Genomic DNA, 24,272 nt, shown 5'->3' on the forward strand with positions numbered 1-24,272 from the left:
GTTAAAGAAAAAAAATCAGAATTTCTAATCATTGTTCCTACAAAGTTGGGAGAATGAAATTACTTATCTTTTCTTTGTTCCTCCGCAAACCTCTCACAAGCTATTATTTTCATCTAGTTATAGGTGAGAACAAGATGATGAACAAGTTTTGTTAACTAAGTAAGGGATATGAGCAAGTACAGAAAAATTCCAACGAATTAACCTTAAAAGAAAAAAACCACCGAGAATGTACGAGTTGTCAGCTATCTGAGAGGCCTGTGTGTGGAAAGAAAGATGAGACGTGAACACTTACCAATGGAATATCACGAGCCTTTTCTATACGAACTATTTTTACAGTTTCTCCTCCATACTGGCCAATGCTTTCATAAACTCTGTCATCTGCAATGGGCTCTAGCTGCATCTCCTGCTCAGCAACCTTATCATGGGCCAGTAAAAGTGCCTGTTTCAAAGAAATTGACAACATTTTACAGCAGTACTTATTTTTTGAAGACTTTTAATCATGTACATACGATTCCATTCATTAAATCTTTAAAATTGCCGTAATTAGTTGTATATCCATATCTGTTTCCAAATTCTGCAACTCAAGCACAGATCAACCTGGTATATTTGCTATTGATAACTAAAGATGTATTTAAAAAAAAAAAAAGGATGTAATGAGTGTATTAAGGCATACATTGAAATGGATTATGAAAAGCCCAAAACGCTTCTTAAACTTCAAAATAAAATGAATTTAAATGCCTAAACATGCTAGATAATTAAAGTATATGGAAAATACAGACCCTACCCCAAAAAAACAAATAACTTTTGTCCAATTTTAGAAGAAAATAATGTGTTTCAAAAATAATTTGGTGGGCCAGGGATACAGCTCAGCAGCATAGCATCTGCCTGGCAAGCATGAGGTCCCCCACAAAAAAAAAAACCAAAAAACAAAACAAAACAAAAAACTCACAGCACCATCATCATCATCACCACCATCATCATCATCATCATCATCATCATCATCATCATGACTTGTTTAATTTTAAATAAGAATGTTTATGATCACAATTACTTTGCAGAGTGGGTTGTAAATATCAAGCCTGGCTAGATAATGTTTGAGGTCTCGTCCAACCTCAAGAGACTTAAAAAAAAAAGATAAATCATGTAGGAAATGCCAAAGATAATGCTCTGCCCATTTTCTACCTGAATATGTGGTGCATTCAGCAAAGCAGTTAATTCCTGTCCTTCTTTCTGATGGGTTGGTTTCAAAACAGTTTGTACCTAAGAAACAGAAACAAAGATTATTCTCTCTACCTTACAGAAAATACAGTAGCTCCTATGTAGGGTGATTTTTTTTTAAATCTTTATTTTTTTCGTACCAGGAATCAAACTCAACACCTTGCACTTGCTAGGCAGGTGCTGTGCCACTGAGCTATATCCCTAGCCTTCCTGCCTTTTTTTATTTTTTATTTTCAGGCAGGGTATCAGTATGCAATCCAGGGTAACCTTGAACTCAGTACGTAGCCAGTCTGCCTCAAACACACACTGATCCTCTTACTTCGGCCTCCCAACTGCTGGGATTACAGGTATTGCTACCAATCTAGCCTTTTTTTTTTAAAGTACAAATCAAAAATGGTAAAACATACTTGTAACAAATAGATGAGATAACCTCAATCTGGATCTGCATTCACATTTCTGTCCTAACTTTTTAAATATACTGTCTTAACATTTTATTTACTTATTTGGTATCTAGAATTAATTAAGATCTCATGCTTGCCAGGTAGGTGCTTATGCCACTGGGCTATACCCTCAACCTTAATGCTTTTTTTAAAGCTTGTCTAAATTATCAAAGATTTGTCAATTGTTCTCTTCAAAGAATCAGCTTCTTTTACTACGAAATCTATTTTTCCTTCCATTTTAATAATTTAATTCTTCCAACTGTATTTTCCTTTACAGTGTTTACTCATTTGATCTTTAAATTCAGTTCATTTATGTTCAACTTTTTTTTCCCCAAGACATGGTCTTGCTATGCAGTTCAGGTTGGTCTTGAGCTCACTTTAATCCAGGCTCACAACAACCCTCCTGCCTCAGCCTCCCAAGAGCTGGGTCAATCTTTTCTATTCTACCATATTTAAAAGTATTGTACAAATTTGCCTCTTCTCACTGCTCCAGATTACACTGAAGGTTTTTATTATCTATGATTGTCATTTTTTATTCATTTACCATCCCCAAGTTCAACTGCACACCAAAAATAATGTGGATTACATTGTTTGTGTAGTAATGTGAATAACAAAACCAAAATCATCACTATTGATAAAATCATGCAGACAAATCTATGCCAGGCATTGTGATATACACTTGTAAGCCTAATACTCTGGGAGGTGGAGACAAAAGAAAACAAAATTCAAACAAAATTCAAGCCTGGACAACTATGTAAGATCCTATCTCAAAATGAAAGATAAAAAAAGCACTGCGGCGAGCGGGAGCTGTGTGGCACAAGAATTACTGTGAGTTTGTGGCCAGCCTGGGCTATACAGTGAGTTCATGGCCAGCCTGAACTATATAATAAGACTCTGACTCAAAAACCAAAAAAACAAAAAACAAAACAAAATGGATGGGGGGGGGTGAGGTGGATGAGAATGTGGCCCAGTGCACAGGCCCTAGTTCAATTCTCAATACTACAAAACTAAACAAAGAACACGGACATAGTGGTGCATGCTTATAATCCCAGCACTGAGGCAGGAGGATCAGCACAAATTCTAGGCTAGTCTGGGCTACACAGTGAGTTCAGAAGCAGCCTGAACTACATAGCACAACCCCATCTCAAAACACAAAAAAACAAACGAACAAAAAAACTAAATAAAGAAAAACTCAATCCATATATAGGAATTTTTTGAGGAGGGCATACTAGTATAGAGCCCAGGGCCTCCACACTGGGCTGTATTCTTGGTCCTTTTTGAAATGTTAAATTCTGTGATAGGGTTTCATTAAGTCACTAAATTGCTGGTATGAAATGATCAATTCTCCCACCTCAAACTCCTAGACTACTGGAATTATAAGGATGGACCACCACACTTAGCTACATATAGTACCCTTCAATGAGAATAACTTGTGATTAAAATAGAAACATCAATTTCATAATATTGTATCAGAAATTCCCCAATTAAAACTAAGAGATGATAAAGATTAATTTTACAAGTATGTCCAACTGGTGATATTATCTAGAAAATGTTTCTAATAGTGGAGCTCTGTGTATACAGAAAATTATCTTCATTGAAAATTATTATTTTCTTAGTTCCACTGAAATCTAATGGACATGGGAGTGGCATTTAACTCAGTGGCATAAGCGCCTGCCTGTCAAGTGTGAGGTCATGAGTTTAATCCCCAGTACAAAAAAACCAAACAAACAAAACAACCTAATGGACAAGGATTATGGTCTGAAAATATGGGTAATTAAAAACTGAATTTTAAAAGTGTTTTCCCTTTCAAAATTTATTAAATCTACATTTTCTTCCCCGTGTACCAGGGGCTGAACTCACGCCCTTGCATTTGCTGGGCAGGTGCTTATGCTGCTGAGCTAAATTCTTGGTCCTAAATCTACATTAATCTAAAATGAAATCTTGCTGGGCATGGTGGTGCACACCTATAATCCTAGTACTCAGGAGGATGAGGCAGGCAAATTGTTCCAAGTTTGAGGCCAGCCTCAGCTACATAGTGAGTTAAAGGCTGGTTTGAGACCCTGTCTCAAAAAAACAAAAACAAAACAAAAAAATGTATAGTCCCTGATCACACATCATTTGATTGCTGGAGAAAGTAAATTTAAGGGAGAAACAATTTTGTGTTAAAAATGTAACAAAAGGATATAAAAGATATGAGTAAACGTAAAAAGAATTTTCTGTACTAAATATTTATTGTCATTTCTACTTTGTCTCTTCCTAAACATCACTGAGCATTTCCTTTCTAATGAAGCTTCAAATACCTTTAAGTACTTATTCCCATTCTCTTATTAACCCAGGTGTTACTCATTCGACTGTTAAAGACAGATTCACTTCTAATCTTGTACTTTTCTCTAGCTATACTGTACTACTTTTCTTATGTTCCTTCAGAGGCAATTAGAGAAACAGCATATTAAGTGTGAAAGATTAGAAAACAGACAACCAAAAGGAAAGAAATAAAAGTAACAACTTTTATTATGCTTAGGGATGATCAACTTGGTATATATTCTTCCTTTATTTTAATACTTCTTTCTAACAAAGTATTCGTTTAAATTAGAACAAATCATACACTCCCTATTTCTCTATGGTTTATATTTTATTACTTCTTCCTGTTTATTTCAGTGGTTACAACCTCCAGAAAAATGCTGAATAGTAGTAACAGCGTGGAGGTTATACCATTTTACTACAGGATTAAGTGATAATTTGGTAAGATGTCATTGGTTCTGGCATTATTTTTTGTCAAGTTAACAAAACATGCTAAAACTGATTTCTCCTCCCATATATTCAGGTGAGTTATGTTAAAATATTTACTGGGGGGTGGGACATGGTGACATACACCTGTAATTCCAGCACTTGAGAGGCTAAATAAGACAGAAGGATGATCCCAAGTTCAAGGCCAGCTGGGGCTAGTCAGTTCAAGACCAGCCTGGACTACATAGTAAGACCCTGACTCTAAAACAAAAATGTTTACCAAAGTGCATCCACTGAAAGGTAATTTAAAACTTATTAATGTAATTTACTTGACCTTCAGGATCAAGGCTCAATCTTTTAATATCCTGTCCTATTCTTAACTCACTGTTTAAGAAATATGCCAGGCTTTCTCAGTCACTGTCACCTCTGTGCAATAGAATGTGTTCTCTCTTCTAGGTTCCTGGTAAATTCCCAGTAATCCTTGAAGACTCAGCAAATTTCCTTCTATTTTTCTTCCTCTTTTCTATCACTCTTCACGTTCTGACCTTCATCCTCCACCCAGAATTCAGCACAACTCTCTGTGCAGCTGGCATTTTCTCATACTGCCATTAGAAAGTCGTTCATTGCATTGTAATTATTTACTTGATCATGTTCCTCCACAGTGATAACTGAACTTTCCCAAGTTTAGAGGATTCTGGACTGTTTATAGTTTATATTATGTGACTGTTACAAACATTTGTTCTTAAGTCTTTGTGTCACGTTTTCTTTTCCCTTGGGTAGAGGCCTAGGAGTGAAACTGTTAGGTCACAGTACGTGAGTGTATCAGCTTTAATAGATATTGTCAAATATTTTGTTCAAAGTGGTAGTACCAATTTATATACTACCAGGTTTCTTTCTACTGCTCCATACATTCACCAACATTTGCTATTGCCAGATTTTTAAATTTTAATTATAATAATTCTAGTGCCGATGCAGTGACATCTCATTTGGTTTTAATTTGTATTTCTGCTGGGTAATCATACTAAATATCTTGGTATGTTTGGGGGTCATTTGGATTTTATTTTCTTTTTTTTGAGACAGAGTCTTAGCTATACAGTCCAGACTGGCCTCAAATTTGTGGCAATCCTCCGACCTTGGCCTCCCGTGTCCAAGTACCGAGATTATAGGTGTGCGTCACCAAGCTCAGCTCTGGATATTCTTTTTTTAAATAGTGTCTGTTCTTTTGTCATTTTAAAAAAACTGAGCAGATGCATTAATTTGCAAGAGTTTTAAAAATACATATTCTAAATGTGAATTTTTAACACACATATTTAAACACACGTATATAGTACTTTTTTGTATCAGATTTAATACTCCTCTTTGATGATGATGTATGTGCCTGTCTCACAAGTGTACTGAATGGCAGGGCTACTTCACAGTCCTGACCGACACTAGGCCAGGGGAGACAGTACGGCAGGACCTTCCCACACTACACCACAACCATAGGCTGTGGCCTGACGCAGTACTCAAGATTTTAAGACTAGTTCAGCCTGAGTCACTATCATTTCCCACCTACCACCAGCAATGCCAAAGCAAGCTTTTCTCAGTTGGAACAGTCATGAACTCTTGTTTTTCTCATTCTCTCCTCTACTCATTGTTCTATTCAGCAAAACAAAGGCCTAGCAGCTATGGAGAGATACCTTCCCCCAATCAGGCAGAGGAAGGAATGATCACAATGATTTATTTGGTATTCTTTTGAATTCTTCACAATAAAAATACTATATTTATAAATAGTATACAAGCAAAGTAATGTTGTTCTGTTAAATAAGTAACTTTCAGGAAAATGATTTAAAACTATGAATTAGTTTTTTTGGTTTTGTTTTGTTTTTTGTTTTTGTTTTTTGGAACCAGGGACCAAACCTACAACTTTGCACTTACCAGGCAAGCCCTTGAATCACTAAGCTAAATCCCCAACCCCTGAATTAGTATTTTTAAATAGAAAAGTACTGCACATAAGTTATAATTTTTAAATTAAGAGACTACAGTGGTAAGTGTTTTGTTTAGTTTTGTTTGAAGTGCTACAGATGGAACCCAGGCAAGCACTTTACCACTGAGCTGCGCCCTGTTTGATAACTTTTAATAAAAATACTGTATAGTTCATGTCAATAATAAAAGATGACCTCAAGAATAGGTTTCAGTCAGCTCTTTTTAATGTCTGGTGGGTAGAAAATTTCCAAATTCCCTCTCCATGAACAGGTCCTTAGATTACTCTCTCCTGGGACCCAGGCAACATTAGGTTTTTCTCTTATTACTTTTGCATGTAGGGTATTCGCCATGTTAATCACCTTAATAAGGAAAATCTCTCCCTTTGGGACCACTGCACTAATCTGAAAAGTATATCTTAACCTAATTTATAGATCTATAGTTTGGAAGTCATACCCTCCCCAGTCCCATTTCCCTCCCATGTTGGGATTCAATGAAATACAAGATGGGATTTTTAAAAATGAGTGTATAAATTTTAAAATTCTATTACAGGAAAAGATGTATTGCCATTAATTTCCTTCAAAATACTCCCTCCACCAGCCAGCTGTGGTGCTGCAGGTCTGTAACCCCAGTACTCAGGATGCTGAGGCAGGAGAATTGCAGCACACAGGAGGCCAGCCTCAGCTACAGAGTGACTTCAAGGCCAGCCTGAACTGCACAGTGAGAATCTGTCTCAAAAACAAACAATACAAACAAACAAAAATACTCCCTTCTCTCTTCAAACACATTTATCCCATCATTCTTGCCACTTTCTAAAGCAATTCTGAAAGTTCTCTTTCGTGTCTTTAGTTGTACTGTTGCAGCTACCTCAGTATCTTGAAGTAATTCAAAATATTTACTTTTAATAGTCATTCTGATTTGGGGGAAGAGCCTCAAGTTGCACAGTGCCATATCTGGTGAATAAGTGGTTGAAGACACACCGTAATACTTTTATGAGCCTGCCTTTCCCTTAGATAGCACTTGGAGGGCAGCATCCACTGTATTTTTAATTATGCTTTGTGAAGACACCCTTGAATGAGAACCTCCAGAATGGTTTTAGACAGTAGCAAGAAAAATGAGATGAGTGAAGACAGGAAAGGGAAAAAAAAAGAGAAGAGAGGAGAAATTTTAACGAGATTAATGGCAATTTGTCTTTTACTATAATTTTAAACATTTACTATGTATTTTGATTACATTTCACACATTTACATGGTAGGCTTATCAAATTACTACTCTAATATCAAAATAACTTTAAATTTTATCATAGTGACAGAATGTCCATACCCCACAAAAGATGGTTTATACACTTTCGAAATCTTCAATTTAAAAGACATTTGCTTATTAACATGTTAGTCTCAATGTATATTAAAATAATTTGGAAATTCAGTTTTTAACAGGAGAAATACTTTAAAATACATGGGCCAGGGATATAGCTTAATGTCACAGCACCTACCTAGCCAGCACAATGTTGAGTTCAATTTCCAGTACCAAAAAAAAAAAAAAAAAAAAAAAAGAAAAGAAAAAAGAAAAAAGAAAGAGAAAAAACCTACATGTAATAAATTTTAGGAGTTATGGTTTATAATCCCCAACTATCAGGTGTAATTTATCCAACCAGTATTCCTTTCTTAGTTTATAATGTATAACGCTTAAAATTAACAAAACCATACTAAAAGCATTTAATAACTTTGCCCCCCAGTTACTGAAATTTGCTTGTTATAATCCTATAGACAAAAGTAGCTCTCTTCATGAAATAGAACTCAAAGTCTAAGCATAACATTTTTCAAAATATAATGCACGAAGCAAAATTTTCCTATCATAATTACCAACATGTGATCAGTAGTAATTACTCTAAACTATTACTTTCCAATCATACTATCTTACCATTACTAGTAATTATTGTAGATGGCAACATGTTCACAATACGTACCTCTTGCGCAAGATCTTGGGCGTTGGAGACTAGAGGAAAAGGAGGACTGGCCTTGTTCATGTGTACTGTGACAGCATTGTGTATTTTAAATGCATTCTGGAAATCTTTATTTTGTACAAGTTGTAAAAGCAATAAAATATCTTCCTGGCTCTGAGAATCTACCAAAGTATGTTGAATATGTTTAAGTGAAGAAAATAAGTCTTCCACTTCTGGTAGGAGAAAGAAAAGGTATCCTAAAATTAATTGTTTTGTTCTTAATACAACATGTGTTTTAAGATAAAGTTTCCTGAACCAGTAACATTATACTATGTTTTTGGAAAAAAAGCAAACATATTTTTGAAATACAATCATCAATGTCATTTTATTGAATTTTAAGTAAAACTCTGAAAAATATACAACAGAATAACATAGTTTTTTTAAAAAGTATTATAAACATACTTACTATAAAAATGAGAACACAAAAACTAATAATGTAAAACCACAACAATCTCGTTACCTGATTTTTTCCTGAACATCTTACCATATTTTCTTTTTTCACTTAAGAGTACATTGTTGTTTTTGCCGTGTCAAGTGTTTCAAAATGTTATATACATTATGTCTCCATAGCACTTTACATGGCTAAACCATAAGTTACAATAACCACTATGCACTGTTCAACATTTAAATTGCTTCTAGTTTTGGTACTATAAGTTAATAATAAATATTTCAGCACATAGTAATCATCGGTGCATATAAATCTGTTTAAGAGACTGATGTTTTCTTAATTCCTAGAAACACAACTTTTACATAAGATTCTGACATTTTAAAAAGTCAAATAAGAGAAGCAAAGATGGCTGATAGATAGCAGCAGGCTACAGAGGCTCCCTGAGATAGTCAACTTAGAATTCAACATAATACAGCATGGGGAGTCTCAAACAGAGGGAGATGAATTGTCTTGTCCCAAGAAGAAACTAAAGTGAGAAGAACCAATCAAACATACAGTCCCAGTGCTACTACTGAAACAGCTGAAGGTTCAGTGTTTCCGATGCAGGGCCTGAATCCAAGCAGCGGTGACTTACTGAGCCATCGGATATCCCGCCACTTCGACTCACTGGAACTGAGGATAGGAGTCGGCGAGCTGAACAAAGACCTGACTGAGCTAGCAGGGAACCTGCATCGACCTGTGGTGAGTGATGGGAATGAAACCATTCCACAGAGAAGGGGGCTCCAACAGATGATATTTTGGGACCAGGCAGGACTGGCAAGAACAAGGGGCAGCAGTGACTTCAGTCAATTGTTCCCTACCCAAACGGGATTGGTGGGGTGAGCTTTGCCTGGGTCACATGGCCTCGCTGAGACCCAATTGGTTATCCAAAATCAATTGCCTATGGCGGTGGCAGCACACACTAAGGCAGTGAAGGCTTCAGCAAGTTGACTGACCCGGAGGGGAGGGACCAGCATACACTGCCCCTGTTTGCACACTGCAGTGGAAGGGTCACCTAGCCAGTGTGCTTCAGCAGAACTGTAACCAACAAAGAAAGAAACTGGGGCCTCCTGGAAGAAACACAAAAGATGGGAAGAGGAAGCAACAAGAATAAGTCCCCAGGTTCCAGCCCTGAGGACATTGACCCAGGACAGGTAAATACAAAGGAGAATGAGGACCGCAAACATTCAATATCAGACACGGCACCAATGGACATAAAGAGATATCTTTGGAACCTCATAGATAAGTTTAAAAGGGAAATATTTAGCCAAGTAAAGCAAGATATAAGAAGACTAATAAAAGAGATGCTAAGCAGCTCTCAAGCAGATACAGACGGAAGAATGGAGGAACTCAAAGGACAGAACTATATGATGAAGAATATAAAGAAAATATACAATACATGAAGCAGATTCAAAGAGGTTACCAGGAAATTAACAACTCTATGGAAAGATGGCAGAACTGCTTGAAAGAAACTAAGGATAGATTATCCAAACTGGAAGACAGGTTTGCAATATGGGATTATGAAAGGAGAAACTTTTTAAAAATAAGGAAACAAGCAGTAACAATACAAAAGCTAGAAGAAGACAAGAGGATCTATAACTGGAGAATAAAGAATGTGAATGAAGAAGCAGGGGTACAAACAAAGGAACTACAAAGGCTATTCACAGAAATAATTAAGGAAAACTTCCCAAACATAGGAAAAGGAAATGACAGGCAGATGTATGACGCATACAGAACTCCAGCCACCAACAACCAAAACAGAGCTACACCCAGGCATATAATAACCAAATCCCAGAAATTCAATATAAGAACAGAATATTAAAAGCTGTTAGAGACAAGAAACAGATCATCTATAAAGGAAGGCCCATCAGAATCACAACAGACTTCTCAACACAAACCATCAAGTCACGAAGAGCCTAGAGCAAAATATTCCAAGCCCTGAAAGAAAATAACCTCCAGCCCAGACTGATACACTCTGACAATCTGTCTCTAGAAATTAATGGAGAAACAAGATGCTTCCAAGACAAAGAACTTGGGAAATTCACAACCACCAATCCAACTCTACAGATATTACTGAAGGGCATTGTAGAGAGAGAGAAAAGTACTAGGATTCCAGGAGCAGGGGCAAAGAGGCCTCAATGAATGGAGCAGAAAACAGAATGAAGAAGACCAGCAGACAACTGATAGCAAAAAACAGTATAACAGAAATGAGGCAGAGAAGGTTGGTTATAAAATCTAATATAGATGGTCTTGATATACTACATTTAAAAAAAAAAAAGAACCACATGTGGAGTAGATCAGGAGGTAGGGTCCACCAAGATGCTATTTTTAGGAAATATAATTAACATGAAAAACAGTACATGGACTGAAAATCAAATATGAGAAAACAATGCTCTATGTGACAGAGAACCAGAGAGTAATAGGGGCAACTAGACCAGTTTGTGGATAGGTTGGAAAGACAGGCTTTAATAGGTAAAGGAATACGATTAGAAATCAAGTCCAGGAGAGAGAAGGTTCAGAACCACTTAGGTAAATAGCAGGTTGCCCCCCCCCCCAATTTAAAACCAAGGGTCTTGGTACCCTGGGGAAATGAAAGGGGAGGGAGACTCTTAAAAAAGATGGCAGAAGATATTGTTAATAGTGCATCAGGATTTAAAACCCACATTACTCGCACTACTCTGCTTAGATAGATTTTATTCTGTCCCAGTTTGTCTACTTGTATTAGATTTCAGGGCACAGAGAGCTATCCCAAAAACATCAGAATATAGCACAGTAATCATCTTTAATTTTCTATTTACTTAATCTGTAGCCCTGTATGACTTATACTGTTTTATCATGATTGATCTTAGTTAAATCTGGTTTGATTGCTGTTTGTTATCGACAGATTTTATTCAAAACTGTTATGATTGATAGTATCAAGTCTGAGAGTATAGGCAACTACACTGAAGATGTCAAGACTCTACAATACACATTCTGGTTTGATTATGGATGCCTGTTTTTGAAGTTTTATACTATATACAAAGTTGTGTTTTTATTAATACTGTTATGTACTGATATATTCAATTATACTATGTCTGATGATATAGCCAACTCTATTGAAGATAACAAGAGACAACACAGGAACTATGGCAGAACTCTGTACAATGGTCTTATATGTCTTTTTCGTTTCTTGTGATAATAGGAATATGTTTTGTTTTGTCTTGCTTTATTTTGTTTCTCCCTCTAATATAAAAAGGATAGAAATACATGTTAAGACTCATGCATGTGTAGAACCTATAAAGAGTTTATGAGAACTGATCTTATGACACATGATGAAATGAACAAATACTTTGAAGAAAAAGATACTAAAGTACCCAGTGTTGATCCCGGAGTGTCATGATATAAAATCCAGCAATACTATTATTCTTTGTTCAGAATGATTTTAGCCTGCTTTAGTTTGTTTAATCTCAACATAAATGAAGATATGCATAACTGCATGTATGTTTAAGTGTGTAAGATTGATAACCATATTTCTAAGTTTTTGTTGGATAGTTGAACAGAACTGTTTGCAGTCTTGCTGTTTTAATTCTCACTTTGTATGTTCCATTTTGTATCTTGAACAACTATTTGTAAGAGGACAGTTTGTAAACATCAACTAGTGATTTCTTACTGTTTATTTTTCCTTTGAACGTACGTACTATTTCTACCCATTTTCTGTTTTGTTTAGTCTTTAAATAAAATTTTAAAAAAGCCAAATAGATTTCTAGGAAGTTTACATTAATTCATATCTTATTAGCAATATTTTCCCCAATATTCATCATTCCAGCCATAAAACTAATGAGTATGTATCTCCTAAAACTGCAATGGAAGCACTGCCATTGTATATTGTGCTTATTAGTATGCATACACAGTATATGCTTTTGTTGGTCTTTTTGAGACAGGGTTTCACAATGCAGTTCAGGCTGTCCTTGAACACCATAAATCGTCCTGCCTCAGCTTCCCAAGTTCTGGGATTACAGACATGCATTACCACACCCGAACTACTACATGTATTTTTTTGAGGGGAAAATAGTTATTCAGAAATAGTTCAGAACCACTACTAGTCTCTTTCCTACTCTCCAACAGATTTGTTTGTGCAGGAGCATTACAATTAAAAGTTAGCACTTTAAAAAACATCTACTGACTTTTAAAATTAACTATGAATGACACAGTTATCAATAGTACAAAGATCAACAAAACTGGAAAGGAAATCAGAAAGTCAAAACTGCCATCAGGATGGCCTAAGAAGCTGTTATCAAGAAGTAGGTGATACCTGAAGGACAGCTGTAACCACTCATAAGCTAATATGATAGCTAGAAGAGCAGACAGAAAATACAAAGAATGCCAGATTCTATCAAATTGGAAGAAGTTATCAGACAATCCCCTAAAAGTATACAGAATTCAATAGCTTTACAGTTTCATTAGAAAGCCAGGCTTGGTGGTGCATGCCTATTATCCCAACAGTCTACAATAGCCTGAAGCAGGAGGACTGCCGCAAGTTCAAGGCCAGCCTGAACCACATGGTGAGTCTCAAAAAAGCCAAGTTAAAAAAGGATTGTCTTGTACTTTAAGTAACTGATTTGAAGGTAAGAATATGCAAAGCATATACTATTGTTATCCCCTAATTATTATGTTTTGAAATTTTTTCTCATTAGAGCAAAACAGGGAAACAGGCTACAATCTTATCTGAGAGAGAAATTCCTACTAAAATTTTTAGTAATTGTCAAAAAGTGGTTCAATCTGGATTGAGAGAAATGAAAAATATCTGGAGCTTCAGCTCTCATCACTGACTAAAATTAATAAGCAACCTTAATCCCAGAGGTAACTGCCTCCCTCGTAGGTCTCTTTATCTTCAAGGAGGCTGGAATTTTTTAACGAAAACCAGTTTCTTTTATTGGTAAATCACTGGTATTGTTTAAGCTAACATAGAGGTTTTAGAGTTTAAAAATTTTATTATATTTTTATTTTTATTGGTACATGTTTGCAGCAGATAAAGATTATATTCCTCGTGGGGAGTCAGTACACATACATAACACATCTTAATTTTTTTCATCCCCTTTTAAGGGTTTTTAAAATGCAATCAGAGCACAGACAACACTGTAAGCATGATTTTATAATCGAATGCTTTCCAATAAATCCTTAAAATAAATCCCCAGGATAAGATTAACCAAATAAAAGTATTTAAGACTGTGATACATGTTGACGAACTGCCTTCCAGAACTGTATCAACTCATATGCCTATTAACAAGGACTGTGGCTGCCTATTTTCACAAACAGTTCAAAGCATTATCAATTTTTAAATTTTTTTATGACCAGTTAAATGTATTTTTACAAGATACAGCCATTTGTATTTCTTCTTTCGACTATTTTTTCCTTCCAAATTAATAACTACTTAATAACTCAATTACATTGAATACAGGGATAGTTCCCACAGTCTTAAGGAGAATATACCAAATTTCATTTTTTTCTTATTGTATCAGAACAATGGCTTTTAATCATAGTCGCTTATGAAAATTCCCTAGGGAAATTTAAGACATGTATGGCCAACACTTCAGCCTTAAACACAACCAGAGTCTCCAGTGTCTTCCTTAATGATAGTATTTTAAATTGACTAAAATATACCCATTTCTTTGAGAATCATTTACAATACATTAACATAAATTATTACACCATTTGATACTATTTTAAGATATTTTAAAACTATATTAAAGTATTCATATCTACTATAAGCATACTTATTATACTGAGTCCTTGAGTCTTTTTAAAAAATATGTATGTATGCAAGCATGTACGCAAGAATGTATATATGTACTGTCTTTTTGCAACAGGGTTTCATTATGCAGTCCAGGCTTGTTTTCAGCCTCAATCCTCCTGCTTCAGCCTCCTGAGTGCTGAGATTATAAGTGTGCACCACTATTTTGGTTTTAAAGCCTGGGTGTCAGGATGGTCTCAAATTTGGTTTTAAAGACTGGGTCTCAGGATGGTCTCAAATTTGGTTTTAAAGACTGGGTCTCAGGATAGTCTCATTCTCTTTAGCCCAGGATGGCCTCAAATTTGTGACAATTCTCCTGCCTGAACCTTCTGTGTGCTAGGATTATAAGCTTGTGCAACCACGCCAGGTTTGGGTCTACTTTTTATACTTAACTCTATTTCATCCTTCTTTGGAGGGGGTACAAACTCATGATATCGTGCTTGCCTGGCAGGTGCTATGCCTCTGAGCCACTGAGCTATGTCCCTGGCCCCTCAATTTCATTCATGGTAATTGTCTATTATGTTCTTGCTTTACATATTTAAAATATTACAATATTTCATTTAAATATAAGTCAAACGCTACAGTCACAAGCCAGCAAGAAGTAGGGCAAGTGAAGTAGACTAATCTAAACTAGGAATGCTCACTGAGATAAAGCCTAAGATCAATGACTTTATTTCAGACTTCTGGAGAGTTGAGATATTATTCAGACAAGAAATAAGAAATCTTGTGTTCAGTTCAAAATGGACAACTTGGTCTGGTCTGGAGGTACATGCCTGCAATTCCAGTACTTGGGAGGCTGAACCAGGAGGATCACAAGTTCAAGGCCACTCTGGGCTACATAGTAAGACTGTCGAAAAAAAAGGGATACTTTGAAGTTCTAAGAAAAAAGTGCTTCTTGTGTTGACAGGAAGTAAGGTAAGAAATACAATTTCAAGAGAAAAATGAAACCCGGTCAATGTGTTTATAAGTCCAAAGCTATAAAGACCATCTAGGACAGTTTAAAACCCAGAGGGGGTAAAAACATGTTAAGAATAAAGCTGGAGCCAGGTGTGGTGGTGCAGGCCTGTAATCTCAGCATTTGGGAGGCTGAGGCAGGAAGAGCACCACAAGTTTTAGGCCAGCCTGGGCTACATAGGGAATTCAAGGCCAACCTGAACTACATAGTGACACTTTGTCTCCAGACAAAAAATAAAGCTGGAAATCCCTTGCACTCGGGAAGCCTGGAAGTAAGAAATATTCATAGGAATAAGAGGTCAAGCAAAATAATAATATAGCTGATTCCCAAAGAGGCTGATGAACTACTAGCTACATTCAAATATAAATAATGGGCAAATGGGAGAACTTGAGAACCACTATCAACTCTAGAAACACCAACAAATTTATACTGAGAATAAAGTTCGAATTTCTTAGGTAAACATTAAGACCAATGTAAATTTGTTCTAAGTTAGTTATCTTTTACAACTTTCATTCACCTCTATGAAACCACATTTATGTTTTTGTTCCTCAAATAATAAAAACAATTTTCACTGAAACTCCAGGTACAGTATGTTGTTAGTCAACAGTATCATACTAACTTGAGATCACTTGCACATTAGCACAACGGAACAACATTATATTATTTATGTATTATCCAATTCTCATAAAAACCTTGAGAAACTTTTCCCAATTAAAATATAAACCAGGCTAGGTGTGGTGGCTCACACCTGGAATCCCTGCATTTAGGAGACTGAGGCAGGAAAACCACTGCAAGTTTGAGGCCAAACCAGACTACATGATGAGATCTTGTCTCAAAAAACCAAACAAGCAAGCCAAACAAATGCAAGAAATCAAATTTCTAAAGATGGAGAAAATTAAGTAAATATTAGAGAGCCTCTGCCCCATGCTGGCGAGTGAACCCAGGGTTTGCACGTGCTATGCATGTGCTCTACTACTAAGCTGCATCACCAGCCCTTTCTATTTTGAGACAAGATCCAGCCCAGAACAAGCAGTCCTCTTGTATAAACTTTCCTACAACAAAATTCTTTATTTTTAGTTTAAATTCCTTGTCCTCTAGTTTGATCTACTTGGTTTTTTTTTTTTTTTTCGTCTTTTTCGGTACCAGGGATCAAACTCATGACTGCCTGCTTACAAGGCAGGTACTTATGCCGCTGAGCTAAATCCCCAGCCCCTGATCTACTTGTTCTTAATTTATTTTCAAAAGAAACTGCTTAAAGTTCCCGCCATCATCTTTAACAATTCATACACTACTTAAATCTTAATTACTATATGTACATTAAAAAGAAATATAATCTTTAAAAAATGGATTATATTGGCTTTAAGATATGATTAATCAGGTAAATTCAAATATATATAGGCCCACAACCCTTCCACCCCAGCCTTGTCCCTTTCCTGAGAGTCTAAAACATAAAATAACGAAGAGTTTTAAAAAAGCAACAGCGGGGGCTGGGGATTTAGCTCAGTGGTATAGGCACCTGCCTTGCAAGCGGGCTGTCGTGAGTTCCATGCCTGGTACGAATACAAATGAAAAAGACCAAAAAAAAAACCAAAAAAAAGCAACAGGGGGCTGGGGACTTTAGGTCAGTGGTGCAGCACCTGCCTCTCAAGCATAAGGTCCTGAGTTCAATTCCCAGAACCCCACCTCCAAAAAAACAAAAACAAGCAATGGATAGCAACTACCAAGAATTACTGTATCTGAAAATTTAATTTTCCAAATACTTAAGGCTCTGGCCAACTATATGGGAGAATTTTATTTTTCTGGTGCTGGGAACTAAATTTAAGACTTGTGCTTTCTACGGGAACAGATTATATAATGCAAGATGTAATGAACAGATACTCTGAGGAAGAGACGCTAAGAAACCCGAGGCTAATTTTGTAGCATTATGATAGAAATTCTAGCAATACTATTGTTCACTGATTAGAATGACATTGGACTGGTTTCTTAAGTTCAATTTCAGCATATGTAGAGATGGGGACAGCTATCACAAAGAGAATGAGAGATGCAATGGTAGTTACTATTGTCTTCCCTAATTTGGAACTTGAGGACTCTAAAAAGCCTCCAATGATTTGATTAGTTCTATAATATACAATAAGTATACAAGGTGGGTAAAGATGGGGACAACTATTTGTAAGAAACTAGAGACAATTAGATAGACAATGAAGATCTCCAGTGGGCTTGCTGCGAAATCTGTATTTCTTTAAATTGTTTTTTTAACTGCTTTGTTCTGTTTTGATATGTTTAATCTTACCCTTTTTGAGATGTAAAACAAATGTGTAGGACTGATAACCATATTACTGAGCTCTTGTTCGATCATAGAGCAGAAGGGTTTGTAGTGTCACTTTATGAATGTCATTCTAAATACTTTAATTCTATAACATGAACAGCTATTTCTAAGATGACAATGTGTAACTTATCAACCAGCAATTTCTTACCGTTTGTTCTTCTGTAAGTTTGTATTATTTCTACCCTTTTTTATCTCCATGTATTCTTTTGTTTCCTTTTCTTTAAAAAAAAAAAAAAAAAAAAAGACTTGTGCTTTCCAGGAAAGTGCTTGTAACACTGAGCTATATCCCCATTCCAAGAATATTTTTAACTATAAAGGTAAAAACTAAAATTACCTAAGGAACCTAAAAAATCTCCAACACTGGAGATGTTTCAAAGCATCAGCCATCTACTCTGAATTAGCTTTATTTGTAGTTACTGCTCTAATTTATGCCACAAGAGAAGTTTCTCTAGTCTTCTACTTCAGCATCAAGACTTCTTTCTTTAAATAAAGAATAGTCTCCTTTTCCACAACCCCTGCCCAGCATATGTGTGTGTGTGTTTGTGTGTGTGTGCACACGCACATGTGCATGCAAACATGCCTGTCACTCTAAACTAGTGCTCCACCACTGGTCTAATTCTTTTGTAAGCTGAAGAACATACAGTTCAAATCTAGTTTTTAGTAGTCTATGTCAACACGAATTTGTCAAAAGTAACCAGAAACTCATGAAAGATCCTAAGTGTTAATTAGTGGTTAATGAATTAAAAACAGGTATTAGTGCTGGTGCTTTTAGCTCAATGATACAGCACTTGCCCAATATGTGCAAGGCAGTCTGGGACAGGTTCCTAGCACAATAAAAATAAAACCAATCCACCCCCAAAAAACTTCAAACTCTGTAAGCATATGAATGACAGTAGTTGAGACACAATGAAGTAAAAATCTTACTCCTACATGTAGTAAGACAAAAGAAAATTGTCTTGAAGTTACTTCTTATCGGCTTCATGATTTTTTTCCTAAACAAAACTGAAAGACACCTGGTGAAAGACAATAAAAAAAGTTCCAAATCTGAAGTTAAAATGCTTGAGTCTTAGCAGTGGCTTGATCACATTTTAAAAGTCATATTATATCGCTAGATAACCCACCTAAAGTCTTTGCCACTTTCTATTAATTACAGGGATTTGACTAACATATTATTAAAAATATATACTTTAACATATAAACATATATATTAAAAATATATACTTTATTCCTTAACACAATATTTATACCTGTGCAATACATTAATATTTTCTGTAGTAGTCTGTTTATAAAATATTACTGGTTAACAGAAAGGCTAAAATTAAAAAGACAGTAGTGGCATGCACACAGAGAAACTAGAACCTTCACACATGGTGTCAACGTTGGGCAGCAGAGTCACCATGGAAAAGACTATGGCAGTTCTTTAATATATGAAACATAAAATTATAGAAGACCCAAGAATTGCACTCCTAGGTACAGATTAAAAAAGAACTGAAGGTCAGAGAATTTGGCTCAGCGGCATGGCGCCTGCCTGGGGAGCCTGAGATACTGAGTTTGATTCCTGGTACCAAAAAAATCCAAAACCAAAACCAAACCAAACCAAACCAAACAAAAAACAACAACAACAGAAAACATATTCAAACAAATGCCTGAACACAAATGTTCCTCATATCAATATTTTACAACGCCAAAAGAAAGGAATAACGCAAATGGTTCAACAGAGAATATGACATATTCACACACTAGATCGCTCAGCTATAAATAGGGATAAAGCACTGATACATCATAATGGATGAACCCCTGAAGCATAATGCTAAGTGAAAAGAAGCTAGTCACAAAAGCATACCCACTAGCTCATTAGATGCTCTTAGATACCTTCTGGTTCTTATAAAAATCTATTTTTAGTTCTAGGGCTGTAACTCAGTGATAGAATACTTGCTTAGCATTTATGAGGCCTGAATTCATTCCCCAAAACCACAATCAATCAATCAATAAAATTTTTTCAAACCTACATTTTTAAATTTGATTGTCAAAATAATCCCAAAACTAAGGTTCAGAAAAAGTAACTTGCCTAAAGCCAACAGCAATTAAGTGACAATAAGAAGTACTAGAACTCAGTTTTGATCCTGACAACCCTACAATTTTCAATATGCAACTATGTCAAGCATTTTAACATGCCATAAATAAGCAAATCTAAAAATTATTATCTAATAAGTGAAATTAAGTCTGATACAGTGTATTCTGATACACTGTGGCAAAAACAGAACAATGTAGCAGCTAATTATTTTTAGTAAACAAATGTGTATTTAATAACCAAAATTTACATGACTACAAATATATTTTCAATAAATTTTTCAATCTACCCTTTAGGTTAGCTATAATTTTAGTAATGTGGCCAAACCAGAAAGTTCTCAAATGGTCTGAACACTTTAAATGCTAAACCTAACACCAATAATCTAATCATTTCACTTACAGGAAAAAAAGTCCCTGAAGAAATGGCTAAGAAAGTTTGCTTGTAAGTATTATAGCAGTTAAGTAAAAATTTGGTAGTGAAAATCATTAACTTCTAAGAAGTAAGCTAATATAAAACTCAAGATTTAATGGCCTTGAAATTTTGCTTGCTCACTTTAATTTTATCACAATCAGACAAATCACAGTATATCCCATGGTCACACAAAAGTCAGCAGCATTGGGGGCTGGGGGTTTAGCTCAGCGGCATAAGTGCCTGCCTTGCAAGCAGGCAGTCGCGAGTTCGATCCCCGGTACCGATAAAAAGAAAAAGACAAAAAAAAAGTCAGCAGCAGAAAGAAATTCTGAAGAGATGTTTTACTTTAAAATAAAGTACAATGTCAATACTCTTATTTAACAGTGTATATATTTAGAGACATTTGGCAAAAAATGTACAAACAGTCAAGACTGAAACATGCTATTATTTATATTATGAAAATATTTCATTCTTTTGAATTATTCACCCTAGTTTCTTTCTCCTGTGTCTTTTTATTTTCTTTATACTAAAGTATCTGGTACAAGTAAGAAAGCTCCTAACTACAAATTTCAGGTCATCTTATTAACCACAAAACAGTTCACTCCATGAGTATATGTACCCCATCCTAATGTTTCTTCAAAGGTGTAACAATTACCTAGTCACATATATGATAGATGACTGGCTTATTCCCTTTAAAAACTGACTACTATATTTGTATACATCGTTGGCCCCAAATTACTTATCTGTAAACACAAAAACAAAAACAGTTAAATCTATAACCAGAAATATTTGAAAATTGCCCTATTCTATCTTATCCCACTACAACCTACATTGTTCTTTCCTCAGAATTTCTCTTATAAGGCAGTTTGCTTTGATATGAAAGAGAACAAAGATACTTTAGAACAAAGCAGGATTTAAATCTTACACCAATTTTAAGGACGCCTCCTTAGTGTATTACAATGTTTATAATTTATAATGTTAGCATTAATCATTTATTTGAAATTAAATTCTCAAGTCACTATTTTTAAATTTTTACATTATAATGGCTTTTAAACAAAACTTAGTTACTTCTGAGTATTTTCTGTCAATTCTATCCCTGTACTTTTATTATCATACACTGCCACACTTATAAATACTTTTAATTTTTAAAAACCACTCAGATAAAGTAATCTTTACAATGACATTCAAAATTCTTATAATACTCTATTTACTCACAGATAAATGATGTATTATTTGAAAACCGAAGACTACCTCTCCAAGAAATAAATCAGTCGTCCCATCCTTCCCTCATTTAAAATAAAGTTGCTGTTTCTGGCTGTAAAAAAGACTAAGACGTTGTCCCCGGTCAAGTGTGTATTAATCAAATACTGGCAAGGAGGCGCATACAATTTTAAGGGAGTACTTCTGTTGTGCTCTGATGTGTTAGCAGATTATAAGGAAAAAAAAAGTAAAAAGCTACTACATTTAATTTTAAATGAAAACAACACTGAATATATCTAAAAACTGGGTCTACAACTGACAATCTACAACTTGTGCTAGTTTTTTGTATTTTTTATAATTCACAGGCATTTGCATTAAATCTATCATTTCTCAAAATATTAAATCTTCTCTCCAATAAAGAATTACAAATACTTAGTACCATGTTTCAAATTACCTTAAAATACGTAAAAAAGCCTTGAGTTCAAAGACAAAACGAAAGTATTTATGAGAACCACTGGGGATTACAAAGTGTAAGAAATACAGCTGTCCTTTAAGAAAGAGCAGTGCCTGGGATATCACTCAGTGGTACGGCACTTGCCTAGTATGTGTGAAATCCTGAGTTTCCATTCCAAGAGAAGGGGAGGGGAGGGAGGGGAGGAAAGGAAAGGGAAGTTTAACTTCTTTATCTCCCAAATAGTTCTAGCTCACAGGATTATTTTGAGTATTACTACAGAGACTAGTATTTGTTAAAGTACCCAGTACAGGGTTCAACAGAGACAAGTGAATAGCCAAATAACAATGACAACAAAAACTCTTGTAAAAAAGTGCAAGTATCTCTTTTTTCACATCTTAAAAAAACCCATTATATCATTTAAAAATTAAAAACACTTCACTTGAGTTAGTCTAGTTTTAAGGACAGCACAAATTCATCATTTCTTAAACTGACTTCTATATTCTTCTAACATTCATGCAGGGAATACTAGCACGTGCAGAAAACTCAAGGCTCAAATACTCTAAGTATGGGTACATGTATTCCACATCGATCAATCTCATTAGATTCAAACTGCCTAGTAACATAACGGATTAAAGAAGCCCTGTAGTGAGGAGTTGTTTAACTTATTCACCAGTGAAGTTATCTGGTCACAGATCTCTTTCATACAAAAAATAAATAAAACTTACATGACTACTTTAAATATTTTTAACAGCTTGGATAGTGTATGGAATTTTCAGCCATATTTTATATGTAGGATTCCATATGAATACCATCTGTTTATGTTACTGACAGTTATCAAGGATATAAAATAGATTTTAAGCTGCAGTTATTAATTTCACTACTACTTTACACACTAGGGAAACTCGAAATATGAAAACTGCTTTTCAACATCTGACATAAAAGTTTATGAGTGACATAAAAAAAGAATCAAAACTTTAAATGTTAACCCACAGGTAAAACTTTTGTACCTAAAAACAGGTTGAAACATTTAAGTTACGCATTTTTGCTCTTATGTAGCTAAAGAATGATCATGTTAGGGCTTTTCCAAGAAAATAATCCAAATTACTATTACTTACATTCTTAAGCCCCTATTCCTTCCCACAGATTTGTTTTATATTAAAGCATACATAATACAAAAACATTTTATTATTCCGCTATTTTTACTTACCTAATATTTTCACAGCATAATGAGGACTTTCTAAGACAATGCCTTCTTCTGTATCAAATATGGGATTATCTATTCCAGTCTTTGGAGGAATTTGGGCTAGTTTCTTAAGTCTCATGGAAGAATTAAGGTCCAGTTCTTGCTTTTTCCCCTCCTCCTCTCGCCTACGTCTCATGTCCTCCTGTTGCTGACGAATGCGCTCCAACTGTGCACTTCGTCGTACTGGCATCATCCTGGTGCCCAAATCTCCAGGGCAGTCGACAGCCATCTCTCGGTGCTTCCGAGGTTCCTCTGGTGATGCAAGATCAACATTTTTTACTTCGCTGTCTGATTCCTCTGTAACATGCCCATTCATATAGGATGTTGTCATGGTTATCTATAAAAACCTGTACCACTTTTTAAAATCAATTTTTCGTATAATGCCAATTTTCTTGATTCTGTAGTATAAAATCCATGTTTACTTCAAAAAGAAAAAAAAAAAAAAAAACCTTCTCACATCACATAATAATGCTATGAAAAATATCCACGAGGGAAATCTAAGGGGAAAGATAGGGGAAAAAAATGTAAGAATTAACAGTATAAAAGTAGACTTTACATAGCCCACTTCCAATCTCAACACAACACAGAAAATATCTAATAAATATACAGTAATATTTTTCTATTTAGATTGAACATTCTTTTCATTTTATAGATAATCCTGAGGGAATCAAGGTGTTTCCAAAAGAAGTCATTGCCCAAGAATCTGAAGCATAATATTTAATTCTATAGTTAAAAAAAATAATACAGTGGGAAGTTTAGCAAAGTGGAAAAGTAAAAAATTCTGGCTACTAATTTTGTGAAGAGTAAAATCACTTAAAAGTTTAAACGGTGTTTAAAATAAAAAAAAATTTTAAAGAAATACAAAAAAGTATCTTTTTAAAGTTACACCAACATAATATTTCATACTCAACTAATACACATGGGACTAATGAATTAATTGCTAAAAAGCAATAAATGGCATTTTGACATATAGCAAGCCATACTGGTTGCTCAAACCACAGACAGTTCTCTGGGAAAATTAACTCAGGGTGGAAGGGTGTTGTGATAAAGAAATGCCTAAAGAAGA

At 35.1% G+C, this 24,272-nt stretch overlaps 1 protein-coding gene across 2 annotated transcripts in view; it reads right to left on the reverse strand.

Annotated features, from left to right (window-relative positions):
- Positions 1-24,272, reverse strand: part of Pals1 (protein associated with LIN7 1, MAGUK p55 family member) — a 70,879-nt gene that overhangs the window by 27,225 nt on the left and 19,382 nt on the right. Inside the window, exons 3-6 of one of the 2 annotated variants that reach the window (XM_063241482.1) lie at positions 23,171-23,458; positions 8,314-8,522; positions 1,183-1,260; positions 293-439 (exon numbers count right to left, since the gene is read on the reverse strand). In XM_063241482.1, coding sequence (XP_063097552.1) covers positions 293-439; positions 1,183-1,260; positions 8,314-8,522; positions 23,171-23,435 — 699 coding nt within the window. In that variant the 5' untranslated portion in view covers positions 23,436-23,458. Of the gene's footprint in view, positions 1-292; positions 440-1,182; positions 1,261-8,313; positions 8,523-23,170; positions 23,566-24,272 lie in introns of those variants that run through there. The other variant, XM_063241481.1, reaches the window with a different exon arrangement.

Source organism: Cavia porcellus, unplaced genomic scaffold (genome assembly GCF_034190915.1).
Source record: "Cavia porcellus strain 051 isolate PalLab524CR breed Dunkin Hartley unplaced genomic scaffold, mCavPor4.1 scaffold_31, whole genome shotgun sequence".
Lineage (NCBI taxonomy): Eukaryota > Metazoa > Chordata > Mammalia > Rodentia > Caviidae > Cavia > Cavia porcellus.